Genomic DNA, 18,251 nt, shown 5'->3' on the forward strand with positions numbered 1-18,251 from the left:
TATTGCTGAAGTGAGGTTGCACAGCTGAGTAACTGCATTTCATGGGTTTTCTGCAAAGATTAATGAACTAAATCCACTAATGCTCTTAGAATGTATCTGGAACCCTCAAAAAACATTAGTTGTGATTATTACTCTTATACCAAAGGCTTGGCCAATTAGGCCCTTGCTTCAATAAATACATGATATAACCTTAACCAATAAGCAGCTGAAAAAAAAATGTGGAATACACTGAAATAGAATTAAATTGCTATGAAAGAACAATATCTATATGGTTGTAAGACATAGGTAACATTACTAAATTTTTACTACATAATTTAATTAAGAATTTTAAGGCAAAAAAATAGAAATTTCAAATCAATGTTCTTTCTTAATATTTAAAAAATGCTGAAGAAACTAAATTAAGGCATCTTCCCAAATCACTGCTCAATGTATTTTATTGTTATAATAATAGGTATCCTAAATTCTACCTCAGAAATATCTAAGATTATAGCTACAAGGCAAACATTTGCAATTAAACCCATACTGTCAGAAATTCAATTCTTTCCTTTGAGCAGAAGAACAGAACTCAAAATACCACCAATCAAGGATGCAAACCACCTTCATCGGTGGCCTCATAGTTGAATGTCTTGCTCTAAACAACGATTCTGAAAAGCAGTGATGCCAGGTTAGAAAGGGAACTTCTACCAGCTCACTTTTTGGAGGAAACCCAGAAGGTAACAGTCGTGTAATCATCCCACTGGTATTCCTGTTCTTTTGTTGACACAGAGGCAAAAAGTATAACACCCCTACGATGACAGCTTACCGGCAGCAGCAAACTGGTACCCCTTCCTTCCTGCTGAATCTCTAATGCCTGGCACTGAGTAGGTTTTAAGGAGCACTGTCAAAGGACCAAAGGAGTCAAACCGTTCTTTTTGTTTTGGTTGACTTTATTTTTTGTGCCTTTAATACTCATCCTTATATTTTATTTCTTTATTTTCGAGGTGGAAAGGGCAGGGAGGTGGCAAGAGTCAGGAAAACGAAGATAAGAAGGAGAACAAGATATCAGTTTAACGGGGCACCTGCTTTGGAATTCCTCAAGATCTCCAGCGAGCCTTCAAATATTTCCAGCAGAGGTGGTAATAATGAAAAAAAGGTGATTCAATATTTACATATTACTCAAAGAACTACAGAATGATAATATTTGGCCAAGGGAATTTACCGAAAATAATAATAAAAGGACGTTTGTTCAAATATTCTGGCCTGGCGTTTTTCAAGGAAGTGGCCGATCCAGATTTCTCCTCCATGTCTTCCTGAACGTTCAAGGCAAATAAAAATATTGCTAACTAAAGTTGTGTTTACTGACATTTAGCTGACATTATTAGTTGTGCTAAGTCACATTGTATTGTACAGTACAGGTTTTGGGTCTGCAGTATATGAGTAAGTTCAAGTATGTCTATTATTTTAAGGATATACAATGCAACATTATTTCAAATGACCACAAATGTTGACCATGTGTACTTTTGGTCTTATGCCTGTATTGGTTTTATGTGGCATACATTTGATATATAAGCTTCGAGATATGATGCCAATCATGGCATATGTGTTGGGTTTTTCTAAGTCATACTTCCTAGAAAGAAAAGGTCATTTGTGTTCATTTTGCAATAGTTACAGACATTTGCAGAAAACCCCATCTGACTTGATTTGCAAACATTTTCTAGAATTGCGTAAACACTGGGTAAGATACAACTTGTATCCCCACATAGTTGCATTGTCTTTTCTTTGATTCGAAACTGCTCATGGAATATAGTACTTTGGCTATACTTAAGAAGAGGACATTTCTTGAGCACTCATCTATGCAAGGTGAAAGATACAACTGAAACGGAACATCAAGCCACTCACATTTTGATTTTTAATGGTAGGGCCCACCAAAATGTAAAACATCTGTTGTCAGACCATGCTGATTCCAATTCTCTTTCTCTTCGTTTTCCTTTCTCTTCAGGGATTTTCAGCATTTATTAACACTTATTTGGGTTTTCCTTAGGTATCAAGATTCTGCTTTAGTATGAAGCCTGTATACACCAGTCCCACCCTGATGGTCAACCATGTCTAACATTCCTAGTTCCATCTGGTTAGTGCCTGGGCCTGGCCTGTTTTAAGATATTTTGATGGGTATCTCTATGTAGGTTGTCAAATACTGTTAAGAAGGAATCTGCCCACTTGGAGATGTGTATCTTATAAATAACGAATGTGATTAAGTTATGTACATTTGAAACACTGAATAATGGATTGGATCACTTTAGAATTTCAAGAACGGGCTTTCTGGAGGCCTTGGACAAATGGCTTCAGTGTACCCGGTTCCTCAAAGCGTGGTCCATCGGGCATACCTTTGACAGTGATCTGGGCTACTGCTTCAATGACACCCAGCGTCGACATGGCAACACAGGTGTAATTTGCTGACTGTCTGACATCATTCAGCTCTAGGACGTTTCTTCCTATTGGCATGTCGTCTTCAGGCGTCAGATCCTCTGCCCCCAACATCCATTTCACATACGGCATTGGTGACCCCACAGCCACACAGGTGATGTTGACACTTCCCCCTGGCATGATTTCGTGATTAGTGGGTGGGATAGAGAATCTTGGTGGGACGCGGCGAACTGGAACAAAACACAAAGGAAGACGATAACATATACAAGGCAAGAAAAAACCGGATCGTTAAACACATGACATGCACTGTACAGACACAATTCAACAATCGAAACATATTGTGGGTTGTCTGAAAACAAAACGTAAAAAAAACTGTGGATAATACAGACCATACAAGTATGGTGTGTGTATACACAGAAGAATTTATTCAGTTTAGTCACTGAGATCTTAGACACAATCATTCAGAAGTTGATTCAGACCTACAAGGGCCCCACAAAAAACTATCTACAAACTCACAAGACACGAACATCATGCATAAGATAAACACAAAGGCATATACGTGCATGCATATCGCAATGATTCTGTGCATGCATGTATATGCCAAAAAAGTGGGACTGGAAGGCCATCAGCTTGCATAAGCTGAGTACCAAAACCAACTTCAGGGCTGTGTACTTCCAGTAGACGTGAATGTAAGTGTGGGACCACACTGTCACATCCCAGCCCTGGAAAACATCACCTAGAGCACACCGAAAGCGTACTTTTTGCTTGCTTTCAGATTCAGAGTGGATGCCCCCTCAAGACCTCACACTAACACTGGAACAAACACAGAAATGTACATACATATCGATTTACAGTCACAGAAGAGGAAACAGGCGGACCCCTCTAGACATACTGGACTGGATCATGCAGGGCATGCACAAGATGGAATCTCAAGGCTCGTGCGGAGGGGCCCGGGGGAAGGGCTGAGTCCAGGGCAACCGTGACAGCAGAAGAAGCAAGGGGCCAACAGAACTAAGTCGAAAGGGGGCGGGCGGGGAGGGCCACGAGTGAGACGACGAGGCTTCAGAGGGGGACGGGGCTGGGGAGTGGGAAGACAGGCGGTTAAGCTCGGGTCGCTGAAGACAAGGGCCGCAAACTCAGGAAGGGAGCTGGGTGTTTCACATCCGGGATTCCATTCAACTCGCATCTCAAGGTAAAACGACAGAAATGACAACAAGATCTAGCAAAGGGCTTTGTATGCCAGCACCGGGACGGGGGGACATGATAATAAAACACACAGTGGGGCTGACACGGAGAGAAGAGATCATATCGAAGCCACGTGACACAGAAGAAATCACCAGGCAGTTACAGTTCAGTGTTCCTGCTTCAGAAAACCTGCATGCTTATGTGTGTTTAAGTACACGTGACTTGGACAGGGTACACAGAGGGGGTGAGTGATAAATGGCTTTCCTTGGCAAAGTGTTATACCATGAGAATTTTAGATCTAGAGGGCCGTCGTTAGGAGTACACCTTAAATACAGATAATAAAGTGACTTTAAAAAGTGCAAACAGACTGGTAAACAAACAACCTCACGACCCCGCGAAGAAGATAGCTCGTTCTCTGCCCTGAAAACTTTTCGGCTGTGCTTAAGGTGGCAATAAACCTCCGCCTATTTGAGAGGGCTCCCTGCGACGGCCTCACTGCGATGGCCTCGTGGGTGAAGGACAGTCGTAGGAGGGGGAGGAGAAGAGCTAAGCATGCCTCCTGCAGCCAGTTCACAGAGGTTACACGAAGCAAGCAGGAGCCGGTGTGGCTCTGAGGCGTCAGAGGACATGTCGAGGAAAATGGAGGAGAGTTTAGTCTTCATGCTTGGGATGAGGGGAGCCACTGTAAAAAGTCATTCTGTGGGCAGCAGGCATCCCAGGAGACGGAAATTAAAGGTGGGGGGCGGGGCGGAGGGAGACGGGAAGAGGGGAGCAGGAAGGAAAGCAGGAACACTGACCAAGTTCAAGTTCACCGGACCGCAGAGAGTTAAGTGTTACCAGTTTCCATGCACCCGGGTACATTCTCTCCCCCCATGCACCGGCACCGTTAGACACCACCAGCAAGCACCAGAAGCCACGGCCAGGGCATTCTCTGCTAAGACATACCATTAACCAAAAGAAGACCACAATGCAGCTACATTCATTTCATTTGTATTCTTTGTTATTGGTTTAATTAATAGTTTTGTAAGGTGGGTAAAAAGTAAAAAACACACCAACCTTCTCGCAGCTCTGAGGGATGTAGGGGGTTTGATGCAGAACACAATGAAATGAGGAAAGGAGAAAAACAAGGGAAACACAGAGAGAGTAAAAAGGCCATATCAAGGCTTTCAACTGCTACTTGAACATCTTTATTCGCTCTAGTTCACCCTTTCTACCTCCGCTGGAAAAGTGAGCCGTGTCTCAGGGACTAGCACGGTATTAGAAACAATAGCTAGCATCATTTTGAAATTTTCCACGGGAGAAGGTACACATGCCTCATGCAGCCAAGGAGGTCACCCTTGTGAGAAAAAGGACTAAAGGGCTTCCGAAGAATTTAGAGGAGAGACAGGTCTCTTCACAGGTCCCCACCCCAGACTCCATAGAAAGAAAGGAGAGAAAAACATCCCCAGGGAAGCAAAATTAACTCTAACAAAAATTTCAAAATCAAGCTAGATATTTTCTTAAGGGAACCCATCCTGTTTGTAACTTAAAGCCCTCTCGGTCTTTGATCTAGGCCCACTGCCACCCACACCTTTTGTGCTGATTCACAGACACGGAGACCCAGAACAAAACATTTCCATTGGCCAAAAAAACTACAGGAACTGGCTTTCGAAACTCCGGGGAAGCGGAAGGACTTCTCGCTGGCTGAAGTGAAGGGCACGGCTATTCATCAGCTCAGCATTTACTCATTTACATTATTGTGTGAGAAGATAGGTTTGTCTCCTCAGAATTCACTCTTGCTCCTGGGACAACTCATGCTATTTCTTAAAATGCGATCGGTGTTCCGCAGAAGTGAAAAAAGTCAAATTTCTTAGTAAGTCTTAATTCTTTAAATGATATGCGTGTGCATGCACAGATAAACAGATAGGCGTCTGGAATGCTATATGTCTACAAATCAGAAAGTATAAAAGGAAGGAAACACAATTGCGCTATTGGCACATAGCACCAGTTTTAATCAAGCCAGCAGCTTTATCACCTTATGGCTCAGCAACAGAGGTCATGAAGACAGAAACACCTTTATGCTTGGAGCTGCAGAGAACTGATTAGTAGCACACCAAGCAATTATTTCAGAGGTTTAATGTGGAAACAGAAGAGAAGCAGCAGAAAAAAAAGAGAAGAAAACCTCAAACCAAGGCAAGGCACAGTTCAATCAGTGCGGTAAAAATAGAAACCAAGATGTAAAAATGCACATATACTTACAAACTTCAAGCCTCGGGACACATTACACCCAAGAGTTGCCTTTTCTCTTGCAACACCGCATTTCGCAACTTTACTTCTCAGTCACTAAGCTGCTTCAGCTACCGTAACCCTGACCGAAGGGGCTCGGGAACCACTGACATGCCAAGGCAGGCCCTCTGGTGTCTCATCTCCCCCTGAGCCTGAATGAAGAAGCCATGCCCGGGTGATGTCATTCCTACCTCTGACATATAAATTGGCAGGGGCGGAATAGCGAGTGCCCGCGCTGTTGGTGGCAACACACTCATATTTTCCTTGGTCAGACTCTTCGCTCTGTTCGATCTGAAGGGCTCCTGTATGGATATAAAATATATTGCCAAAGAGATGGTCAGAGAAGGCTTTCTCGGGACAGAAAGCTAAACCTCTTAACAATATGCAAAGCCCTGCAAAGTGAAGGTCGGCTCAACGTCGATTCAATCTCTCGCTAAGGTGCACAGACAGAAAATGATGCGATGAGAAAAACATAGAGAGATTATTTCTTCTGACATCATCAATGCTAGCATAAGAAAACAATAGCTCTTTTCCCAAGCAAGACCTCTAGTCATAATTAACACTCTTATTGCCTAGACTATTAAAATGAAGATGGGTGAGACTGCTTCAAGGAAGTATGGCTTTTAAATAAAACAAAAGATTAATTTTTGGTTTTGTTTTGTTTCATTTTGGTACCAAAAGTGGCGCAAAAGATAGGTATGCTCAAAAAAAACCAGGCTGGGTTTACAAGAAAGTCTTCTGTCGAAGAAAGCCAAAAATTCGCAGCGAGCACAAAAAGGCTGCACAAAGCAAAAAAATTAAAATTAGTCATTATAAATTATCAAAATGTTACTTAAAGAAACAAAACTCCCTTAAGACATGCAGAGTTGTAAGAAAAGAAAGACAGTTTGCCACGACTTACAATCATTGATTACGTATGCTGAAAAACAAAGAGCAATTGAATTAGAAGATCTTAAAAAGTTAAAAGGCACGGCCCGTGCCCCAAGGAAGAGCCAACCAACCACTGCTTGAGGACCCCGAGACGGATCCCCTAAGACACCCATCAAAATCCACCAGTGGGATTAGCAGTGTGGTGTCACAAAACCCCAAGAAAAATACAAAACAAGAATTACAAAAGAGATGCACACGGAGTCAAAGTATGAAAAACCAGCGATACCACATACCACCAAGAACACTGAGCACCTTTTGTTTCCACAGGCTGAAGGACCGAAGATCCAAAAATCCAGAGACGAGTAATCCAAGAAAAAAAGAAATGGGAAAAAAGCATTGCTGTCAGGTTGTAGGCGAGTGGGATCAGGTGGAAAGGAGAGTCATTCTTTGACTTTTAAGACATTAAGAGAAAAAAGAATCGAAGAACAAAAGCAAAAACCCTTTGAAAGATAAAGACAAAAAGCAGACGCTCCGGGCTGTCTTCTGCATGTCTGCCACTGTTCTCCAGACCACCTTGGCTTTGGTCCAGAACAAGAACAGCTAAGGAAGAAAAAAATGATCTTTTTTTTTCTCCGGTTGGACAAAAAAAAAGGAAAAAGAAGAAAAAAAAAAAAAGAGAAAAAAGAAAAAGGAAGAAGAAGAAAAGGAAAAAAAGAGGGACAGATGGTACGCTGTGACTGGTCTGTGGTCTAAAGACCTGGATATGCTTTCTTTGAAGCATATCACAACTTAAATAATCATTTGCATAAAGAAAGAAATGAACAAAACAAAGAGGAAAAGGAAAAGGAAAGGAAAGTTCACAATATGGAAGTCACGGATCATAACCAAACCGTACAAAGGAAAAAAAAAAAAAAAAAGTCGATGAACATTACTGGGATGAGTCTGAAAACGGGACAAAGATGACAGGGATGAGAGGACAGAAAGAATGAGTAAGATCATTCTGTGAACGTTAGTTCAGCACTCTTACCTCTTATTGGTGTACCACCTGGGTGGATAATATGAATGCAAATAAGATTAGAAAGAAGAAGCATTAGTACGAGAAGAAGGAGGCTAGGGCTGGGGAGAAGAATTAAATTAGGTTTACAGAATTAAATAAGGTCTTAAAAGAAACTTGAATTACTATACTGGCAAAACAGGAATATATTAGATCGTTGTATTAGATCATAAAAGCAAGTTGCATTATACCACAGAGGGCAAAGACCACAACAGGCAGCATTGCCTTTCTTAGAGAAGCAACTGGGTTCTTAGGTCTGGGGTCATGTAGGGTTAGGATTATATCTTTTAGGCCTCATATCCCTTAAAAAAAAACTACACAATATTTTGTAAAGGCAGTTTAGGAAAACGCTGGCTAATCTATTTAAGTATATATATAGATAGGTGTATATCTATATATATACTGTTACAGAAAATACTACTGACTAACTAGAAACAAACCCTGTTGCTTGGCTATCGTATGCTACTTACTATGCTGCAGTTGTGTGACATAACTTGTGCACTATTTTATTTCTATACAGTGTTCTCGCGATAACAGTTCTGTGGAGGTGTGCGTGTGTGCGCCACTACAGAGATCTGGTGTCTACACTGACAGTTAGTAAAATGCATGCCATGCATTTTATTAATAATAATAATAATAATAATATTCTGGATATGGAAATTAGTGGGGGTGAAGTGCGCTTCAGAACTAAGCACTTACCAATAGATTCTGGAGATTTAAATACGGAGAGAAGAAAGACAGCATAAAAATATTATTATATTCCTTATAATTTGGCACAATTTTTTCAGAGTTAAAGCTTTATATACTAAATCATCTATGTTACATGTGAATAATTAATTCTTTATTTACAATAACAGAATGCTAATCTACACAATTCTGCTGACAACAAGCAAAAGAGGCAGTTAACAAGACGCTTTAACATCACAGGACAAGTCAAAAGCTGAGAACTCTGGGAAGACAGGCAGTTAAACAACTTAGAAGTCTATATCAATATTACTACCAATGCCAAAATAAACAGCTCATTAGTCTACGTCCCGGTGAAATTACCTAGGGACAGGCTCTAAATCTTAAGACACTGAGAATTACCTCTACTTTGAGTCTAAAGAGAGCAAAGGGATAAACTAGGGATGGGAATGGGAAAAGGGAAAAGGGTGAAGAGAGAGAGAAAACAGCGAAAGCTGGAGTCTACACCCAAAGCAGACTTCTGTAGATCCAGTCACTGGAGGGCTCAAAACCTTTAGCGTGGGCGCACACTACTAGGGCTAATGTGTAGAAAATGCTCACTCCCGGTATGATAAGGGTCTTCATAAAAATCCCCTCCTTTTACGGGCAAAGGACTTTTCAAAAAATACATCGGGTTACTCAGGAGATAACATTTCTGTGTTTTATGTATTTGTGAAAAGAAAGCAGATGTGCCCAGTCTTACTAAACTTTGGTACGCTTGATGAGTTCAAATGTGGAAAAGACAGCAGAAAATACACTTTCATAAAACTGAGTCCTTTTGGTGTTTAATATGAACACTTTGCTTTTTAATGGATATCACCATTGGAACTCCTTGCAAGTTTCTGAATGAAGTCCAATGTTGAAATAAATTTGTTTCCAAAGAAAACAGAGAAAGAAGAAGGAAAGAGGAGAAAATGGATCCATCAAATACTGCCGGAAAGCAGTAAATTAAAAAATTATCAAAAATACAGTCACAGCAGTGAGCAATGTGGATTAAACAGAAGCTGCAAAACACACAGAGAGAAGGAGAAAGACAGACTCTGAAACAGGCTATGACATCACAGACATGGACCACACATTAAATACAGAGAAAGAGAAGAAGGAGAAAAATCAGTACCTAGAAATTAAAAATAAACAAAATTAAAATTAAAATTAAAGAGAGAGAAAGATAAAAAAAAAAGTTCTCTAGGAGTTAGTAGAAACAGTAACAAGACCCTACCTGATCGTAACTGCTTAATACGACCATTGTTGTTGCTTGTGTCCACGGGTAAGAAATCTTTAAACCAAGTGATTTCTGGATCCGGGTTACCACTGGCTGCACAAAGCATGGTGGCCGTGCGTGTACGCTCAACCACCTTCAACTGTGGGCCCATGTCGATGGTCGGGAAGCCCCTGGGAATCTGATCCTCTGTAAGACAAAAAGGAATACGGACATGTTGACAAGTCAGATGCCCCAAACCCAAGGGACAGTGCCCACACGTCTTTCTCTTTCCCTTATTCAGCATTTGTGGAGAACCTGACGCCAACCAGGCCCTATTGCGCTCTCACGTGAGGACATGGTCCCAATGTTACTTCCAACCAGAAGAGGGAACGGTCTAGCTAGGAGGCCAACAGACAAGCACAGACCTCACACTGGGCTGACACAGACCCCAAAGAGGGGAAGTGGCAGACACAGAGAAAGAAGTCATCACAGCATCCGAGCCCAAGTGGGTGCCAAGATTTAATACGGGCCCTTAGGAACCAGCGAAGTTGGCCAAGTTGGAAAAAAGCAAAAGGGAGGAAAACGGGCAGTCACGAGCACAGGAATTGAGGCAGGAAAGGTCTCGCTGAGGAAGAGCATGGGTGCCAGCAGTGCTGGCTCGACAGGCACATGGGCAACAAGCAGAAGCTGTGTGAAGCGCTCTGTATTGAAAGCCCATGCGTTTTCCTTATCACTCTATTTTTTCACAGAAGCAAAAGGTACAACCCAAATGAATTCCTTTGCGGGGCGTTTCAGTTAACCAGAAAAAGATCTAAGAATGCTGTAGAAAAGAACAGAAGTAACCCCACACTGAGGACAAGAGCTATGTTTCTCAGGGTAAGAGAAAGCTTTCTCCCATCCCAAAGGCCTGCATCATTTTCGGCAATTAAATAGTTGAAATTCCTGAATTTGGGATCTCCAACTCATTCAAAGTTCACTTTTCTCTAGCCCTGTCAGAATGGCTCCAGATCCCACCTCTTGAGAAATGGAAGTCCACTTCAACCCCCAAATCATGTCCCACACTGACAACTGACCCTGACAGCCCTTCTGGCTAGAATTGGAATGGTTTTTTCTTTTTTTAAAAATTAATTTTAAAGATGTGGGGTACAATTCAGGGTTAGGTATACAAATGTTCATTATGCAGATACCCTTGTTGATGAGGTGTGCCCCCACCGCCCGCAACTGGCAGTTTCCCAGTACTGCCAATCCCTTTCTTATACTATTATGATAATTGTTCAAGGTCAGCTTATGAGTGAGAACACGTGGTACTCAGTTCTTTGTTTCTGTGATAGACCACTCAATATTATAGACTCTAAGTCCATTCAATTTGCTGTGAACATATACATGATTAAATACTATGCAGTCATAAAGAAGGATAAAATTATGAACTTTGCAGCAACTTAGAAAGGTATATTCTATTCAAGCATTGAGGGAATTTTAGTTAGGTGGGAGATAATTATCCAAATTAGCCATTTGTTTGAAAACCATTATGAAACATTTTGATTTCCAGCTGTGACTGGTGTTAATTTAATTAACACTCCCTCATGACCACTGATAAATTTTCGTGAGTCACCAGTTATAAAATAACTCAAAAGCATAAACAACAGTGAACAGAACATTACATATCATCAGACATGATCTGCAGCATCTCTTTGGATGTCTCTGACAAACTCCAGTATGACCCATGAATACATGGTTGATCCTCAATCTGATGAAGGCTAAGTTACATTTTCTAGCAAAAAAGCTCCATTTTGTATCTCCTGTTATCAGTCAATCATATGTGTTCTCCGCCATCTCCCCTCTACAGCCTACAAGGTAAATGTCTTCTGAACCTGGCTGGCAAAGTCCTTTTCGATCAGGCTCCATTTTTCTCCGTCTCTCATGGATCTCCTCTCCTATAGGAAACTTCTCGCCAGACTGAAATTCTTACCATTCCCCAGACAAATCATGTCTGTTGGTGGCATCTAGGAAGCCACCCAGCCATAATCACCTTCTTTGTAAAGCTTTTCCAAATTCTCTCAAACATATTTAATCTTTTCCTCCTTGGAGCTACTATAGCAGTGGGTACCTAAATCCACAGGCTTGTACTTAACAATTCTCATTAGTTTCTTCCTGTATAACATAAGTTCCTCCATGTCTTATTTGTATTCAAATCCCTTGCCAACATGCTAGCATGGGTTTCCAGATTTTAAGAGAAAATCCAGTGATCCCCAAGCCTACCTATGACTATATATATATATTTTAAAAATTCCTACAACACAAAACTTCTGGCAGAGAGGTGATCAGAACAGTTAAGAACTGGAGAAATGTTTGAATGTGAATGGTGAGGGAATGTCAAGATATTACCAGAGAATAAAGCTCTCAAGAAAAAGAAACGTCAGTGATCAACAGGTACAGGTTATTAGAAGATAAAAATTGATGGGCTAATAAGAAAATGTGTAGACTCTGTCTTTATCATTGGGAAGGATAGAGGGTATATATCATTTACTAAGTTTTTGAAAGATCAAAAGGAGCTGTGGGAAGTTGGATTTGATATCTGGATTCACTGCAGAATAGCATTCTGTCAGATCAGGTAGTTGGGGACAAAGAGGTTACTTAAAAAAAATAGTTAACCTCAATGAGCTGTATTGTACTTTAAGTTGAAAGAGGTGGCTCTTTTGAGGAATCAATGATACATTCTGTTTATGTGAACGCTTATACTTACCATCATCAGCGAAGCAGAAGTCTACAGTGGACAAGTGTCAGAAACAAGAGTTAAAAATGGAATTTCAGGATGCTTTTTCCAGGCTCCAAGAGAAAGTTACAAATTAAAACTGGGCCGGGCTCGGGGGCTCAGCCTGTAATCCCGTGCCTTTGGGAGGCTGAGGTGAGTGGATTGCCTGAGCCCACGGGTTCGAGATCCGCCTGGGCAGCGAGACCTCATCTCTACAATAAATCCCAAAAAAAATCAGCTGTGTGTGGTAGCACATGCCTGTAATTCCGGCTACTCGGAAGGCTGAGGCGGAAGGATCGCCGGAGCCCAGCGGGTCGAGGCTACAGTGGCTGGGGGCGGCCACTGCACTCCAGTCTGGGCGACAGAGTGAGACTCCAACTCAAAAAACAAACAAACAAACAAACCAAAAAACAACAAATTAAAACTGGGATACAAATTAGACTATGCTGACTTTTGAACTCTAGTCTGAATTTCATCAGCCCTTTCTCTATGTCTTTAAAGGTTTTTGCCAAATATATTTACATCTATAACATAGTTCTAATGTTGCTTTGGGGGGAGAACAGAAAGATCAATAGCTGCTGTACCACACATATTATATTATTAAATACCTCACTTGGCAGCTATTGACACAAAATGCTCCAAAGGACAAAAATAATTTACCTCAAGTGCTGCAAAGTCAACTGTCTTCATCCAAAAATGAGTTTCTGAAAAAGCTCTTAGATTTTGTTGCTGTTAGATACAATTTTGTAAAGCAACCAAATTAGGCGAATTAAAAACAAATCACCTTGAGATTCCTGGGTGGTTTCTGTATGCCCCAGAGCACTGTATCTCCCCCATGGTGTTTGACTACTAGTTATATTTTCAGTCATAAATATTGTTCTTCTAGTCATTAGCTTTCTTCTACAGGTTCCTCTCTAAAGAACCATGCCGATATTCAGTGCTGATCTGTGGCAAGTGTCGAGGCTTAAGATTGTTGAGCCACTTACTAAAGGCTCTTACCAAAGAAATCTAGATTTAATAACCATTTATATGAAATGAAGTCCTCACCTTGGGGATGGCTGACAAAATTGACTTGTGCCCTCCTGAAAGCAGCCTAATATATTTGCATGAACTTTCTTTTTTTTCTTGGCTTATAAAAAACACTCCAGAGCCCCCTTTGCATATATACGAGTGCACAACAAAGATAATGTTTCTTGCATACTAATGGGACAGAGAATTTAAAGAGTGTTCCTTTCTTATTTTTATAAGGGTAATTAAATTCTATCCATCCCCCCTTTGCACAGAACCTCTTTGAATGCACTTTCTTCATTAAATTTTCATGAGAAGCATCACAATGTAACAGATTCAAATAGCCAGAGCTGTTACACGTTGACAGTTGTGGCTTGTTTCCAATTTGACTGTCAGGTATTTGGCAATAAAACTCAGTATTCAACATAAAACAAACTGTAGAAATAATGAAATTTCTAATTGAAATGCTTATCTCAGTGGGTGTAGTTTAGAAGATGCTAATTGCTTTTTATTCACTCTCTACATTTATTAGTGATTTGTATAAAATTGCCTTGGTCATTTGATAGCATCAATTTTGACAGCTCCTCAAATATGCGGTACCAGGAGTTTAGGAATCAAATCAATACCCTTAATACCTTAACCACATAAACTTTCACAGGAAAAAGCAACAAGCAAAAATTAACCAATTGTCAATACGTTAGTAGCTTTAAACTTTTACATGAGGTGAAAAGAAAAACATTTTGTCCTATTCATTAATGTGCTCATTAAGCTTTAAAGTGCCTTACTTATCACCGTTCCATATTAATATTCAATCATGCAGAATTAGCTACTAATTCATCAACAATTTAAATCAGACTTGACCTTCACAAAGCCATTTGGTCTGTCATTTTGAGAGACCATTAAAGGGCAGATTGCTACATACTTGTGCTTAGTGAATCATAGAGTCATACATATTTTGTTTGGAATGGCAGCTATAATAGACCTGGAAGTATAGCACATTCTTTGAATCTGTTTGGTGTCTTAATTAAATATGCTGATATGAGGAAAAGAATTCCATTAAGAAAAGAGAAAAATGAATGTCAGCATTTTTTTCCTTTTTTAGAGCTAACTTCTCATTGTTGCAGAACTTGTTCACAACCCCTGACCTATCCAGGAGTTGAAAGGAACGAATCTATGTGGAAAACAGCCTGATGTTGTTGTGTAGGGAGCAATGCTTTACATATCTGTGAACGATCAAGTAACAGCTTTGGCATAATTTGCTCAGTTAAACTGCTTTCACTGTTCATCCATAAACAATTTTAATGATGCTGCTACTCTCGCTCCAATTCCACAAACACTGAACCACTCATATGTGAAAGGAAGCCGCAGAACTCTAAACTGCCTGCTAAAGCCATAGTCCCCTTCCACAGTGACGCCAAGTAGTTCTTCTTGCCTAATCTTGCTAGGACTCAGCATGAGTGGATTCAACCAGATTCGTCCTTTGACTTGTGGTCCCAATTGATTTTTTAAAAGTTCTCAGTGAAGAACTGTGTGCCGTGGTCCTTGGAAAAATCTTACTTTTTCAGACTTACAACAAATATGTTTCTATGAAGAAAAAAGCATGTCAATTACATCGATGCTATGCTTCTCCAGATGCAGTATTAAAATGTTTGGCAAGTAGACCTGAACACTTAGATATCATTGACAATACAGAGCATTTGGCAAGAATGATAGTATGATAAAGCAAAATCAGAACCCGGAAAAAGACAAGCACCTTTTTCTTAGAGCATTCACCCCCTGGGATCATTTTTCCGAGTGTCAACAATTCTTCTTCAAAAGCCCAAACTGTTGATAAACCCCTACTATAGTCAATATGTAAGTGTGAATGCCTAGAAACTCATAAGGGGGGCAGCAGTTATGCATTATTTCTTGTGTAACCCTCCCAGTATTCAACAAATACTCACAATCAGATATATCTATGATGCCTTGACAACCATTTCAGCAGTCACTCATGAGGTATTTCTGAATTCCTACTAGGCTTATCCAATGTCATTTATAAAAACAGTTAGCCATTCTTCAATTATGTTGTGGCTATACATTTGGCCTCCTCGATTTGAGTATCAATCTATTTCATAACCCCTTTCTATTTTTATTTTTTAGTGTCATAAGGAGTATTTGACCTAGAGACTGACAAAAATGGTTGCTCATAACTTTATTTTCACGACCTTTAGTTTTATTTAGTCCACAAATGATTTTCATTTGGTTGAGATACTCAATTGGTGCTTGGGTCCTTGTTTATTGCAGTTGCTACATGAGAGACACACAATTCTCTTCCTGCTTGCTTTCTTTTGCAGGAGGCCTTCACTCATATATTAGTAGTAAGTCCCTACAAGGCAAAACTGCAACCATAAGACAAAACCTCATTGTGAACCCAATAAAGTTGAACAGATCACAGCAGAATATGGATCTATATCCTACGAATATTCCATCTGTAGAATAATGGAATTTCTGGTGTTCAAGCTCATGACCAAAAAAGAAAAAATGAAATTCCACAAGTGAATCACTCAGTTTTATGTTGAGGGAAACACTGTGAATCTTCTTTCACTGATGGAAACAAAGATTTCTACGTGACTAAATATCTTAGGGCTTTAATATAATCTCATAGAAAGCAACAGAGATTTTCTTTTTCCCTTTTTTGAAGGATGGAGGAATGAAGTGAGTAATGTTTACATTAACATAAGAAAACCAGAAAAATATAAGGCTGATAATACATTATTAAATGAAAGTCCTAGATTATACATACATATGGAGGGGGGTGGGAGAGAGGGAAGGAGGGAGGGAGAGAGGGAGAGAGGGAGAGAGGGAGAGAGAGGGAGAGAGAGGGAGAGAGGGGGAGAGAGGGGGAGAGAGGGAGAGAGAGAGAGAGACTGACGCTTCCTCACTTGATAGAGAAATAGGACTATTCTATGCAGTATAAAGTCAGTAGGTTTTTACTTTCATGCTCAAATTTTCTTGAAAATGTAAAATATATGGTGGCCTTAAGGTGGTCGAGTAAGATGTTTATGAAATATGGCATTCATGGGAGTTGCAATATACATTAAAACAAAAAGAATTTGAACTCTTCGTTCGAAAAGCCCACTGGATTGGCAACAGAAGCCATCATTAATTCTACAAATACTTATTGGAGGGCTCCTTTGTGCTAGACTGGGCCAGGCACTGGGTATGAAGTAATCTAGAGAGTTCCTATAATGTTGAGATTTAATTGAATCTGCAGGATAATTAGATTCTTTGGGGGTAATGATAGGACCCAGGATATAGACTGGAGGATTGAATGAGATAATGCATGACATTTGCCTGGCACTGCCCGACACCAGTGCCTGGCATCTAGTCAAACACTAGCATGTATATACTTACTCTCTCCCAAACTCCAGCAATAGATCTAAATAGAACAGAGGCATGTGGCTCTAAGACTTGATACAGCAAGAGCTGCAGCAATAAACCGCAAATTAGAAAACGTTCTGTGCAAATCATTAAAAAACAGGAACTATCTAGGCTTGCAAGTAAATTTAAAGGGCACTGCCTGTGCCGGGTAACTTCTTCAAAGTTTCTAAATGCTCTCATTTCTCCCTTTAAAGAAGATTTTAGGCTTTCTGAATAATCAACAGAACAAATAAAGGAAATCCGTATTGCCAGATGATTTGTTACCCAAAATGAATTTTTAAAATAGTTCTAAATATTTGGGATGGCAAAGCTTTGTTGTGAATAACTGAAAACATGAAAACCAACTGTTTTTCCTTATATAATGAAAGAAATTTTTCTTTGAATTATTTGGGGATGGAAAATTAAGTATTCCTCCTCTTGGGGTCATGTTACAAAGCCTATACAGCTTTCTTAAGATGAAGCCAAAAAGTCAAGGAGACTTTTGGTTTTTTTCTTTCAAAAGTTTCTTTGTACTCAGCAAACAACTACTTGGGCAAAATGATGTAAATCAAGAAACACCTCACTACCCAAAAGACACCTGCACATATATGTCCGTGACGGCACTGTTCACCGTAGCAAAACAATGGAACTAACCCAGGTGCCCATTGAAAGAAAACCGGATAAAGAGAATGAGGTGCACATGCCTGATGGGATCCCATGTAGCCAGAAGAACGAAATCGTGTCGACGCAGCTGGAGATCATCATTCCAAGTGAACCGTCACAGAAACAAAACACGGAATGTGGCATGTCCTCACTCATAAGTTAGCCCAAAGGCAGAGAGAGCTGCAGCTGCACACTGCTGCTGGGAGTCGAGAGGCAGGGGAGCTAAGCAACACACAGCCCCTGCATGCCATGTCCACTGCCAGAGGAGAGAAGGTTCCTAGAGGCCCGAACCTCACCTGCACACAACTGACTGAAGAAGAAAATTCTCACATATACCCCACAACTCTAAAGTAAAAACTGTAAGTATTTTTTTTAAATAAAAGAAACCCCTCTGTTCAAAGTCCCCAAAGGCTAGTTGTAATGGCCCCATTCATTGTTCAGGTCCAGAAAGGGAGAAACCTCTCAATAGACTCTCACCCTTAAGAGAATGGAATTTAATAAGAATATCGTATTAGGCTAATGTACAATTTTCCACACTAAAAAAATGCTATGGGCCGGGCTTGGTGGCTCAGCCTGTAATCCCGCGCTTTGGGAGGCTGAGGTGAGTGAATTGCCTGAGCCCGCGGGGTCGAGACCCTCCTGGGCAACTTGGTGAGCCCTCATCTCTTCAATAAATCAAAAAATCAGTCGGGCGTGGTAGCGCATGCCTGTAATTCTGGCTACTCGGA

General features: G+C 40.5%; 1 protein-coding gene across 10 annotated transcripts in view; it reads right to left on the reverse strand.

Annotated features, from left to right (window-relative positions):
• The window catches only part of PTPRD (protein tyrosine phosphatase, receptor type D), a 416,835-nt gene that overhangs the window by 195,021 nt on the left and 203,563 nt on the right, over nt 1-18,251 (reverse strand). For 5 of the 10 annotated variants that reach the window (XM_021710781.1, XM_008054812.1, XM_008054811.1 and 2 more), the window contains exons 4-9: nt 9,720-9,908; nt 8,477-8,485; nt 7,751-7,768; nt 6,045-6,155; nt 4,645-4,656; nt 2,364-2,633 (exon numbers count right to left, since the gene is read on the reverse strand). In XM_021710781.1, the coding sequence (XP_021566456.1) occupies nt 2,364-2,633; nt 4,645-4,656; nt 6,045-6,155; nt 7,751-7,768; nt 8,477-8,485; nt 9,720-9,908 (609 nt within the window). The remainder of the gene's footprint in view (nt 1-2,363; nt 2,634-4,644; nt 4,657-6,044; nt 6,156-7,750; nt 7,769-8,476; nt 8,486-9,719; nt 9,909-18,251) is intronic. The other 5 variants (XM_008054813.1, XM_008054814.1, XM_008054818.1 and 2 more) reach the window with 5 other exon arrangements.

The sequence above is a fragment of the Carlito syrichta genome, unplaced genomic scaffold (genome assembly GCF_000164805.1).
Source record: "Carlito syrichta isolate Samal-C Ts95f unplaced genomic scaffold, Tarsius_syrichta-2.0.1 Scaffold301531, whole genome shotgun sequence".
Lineage (NCBI taxonomy): Eukaryota > Metazoa > Chordata > Mammalia > Primates > Tarsiidae > Carlito > Carlito syrichta.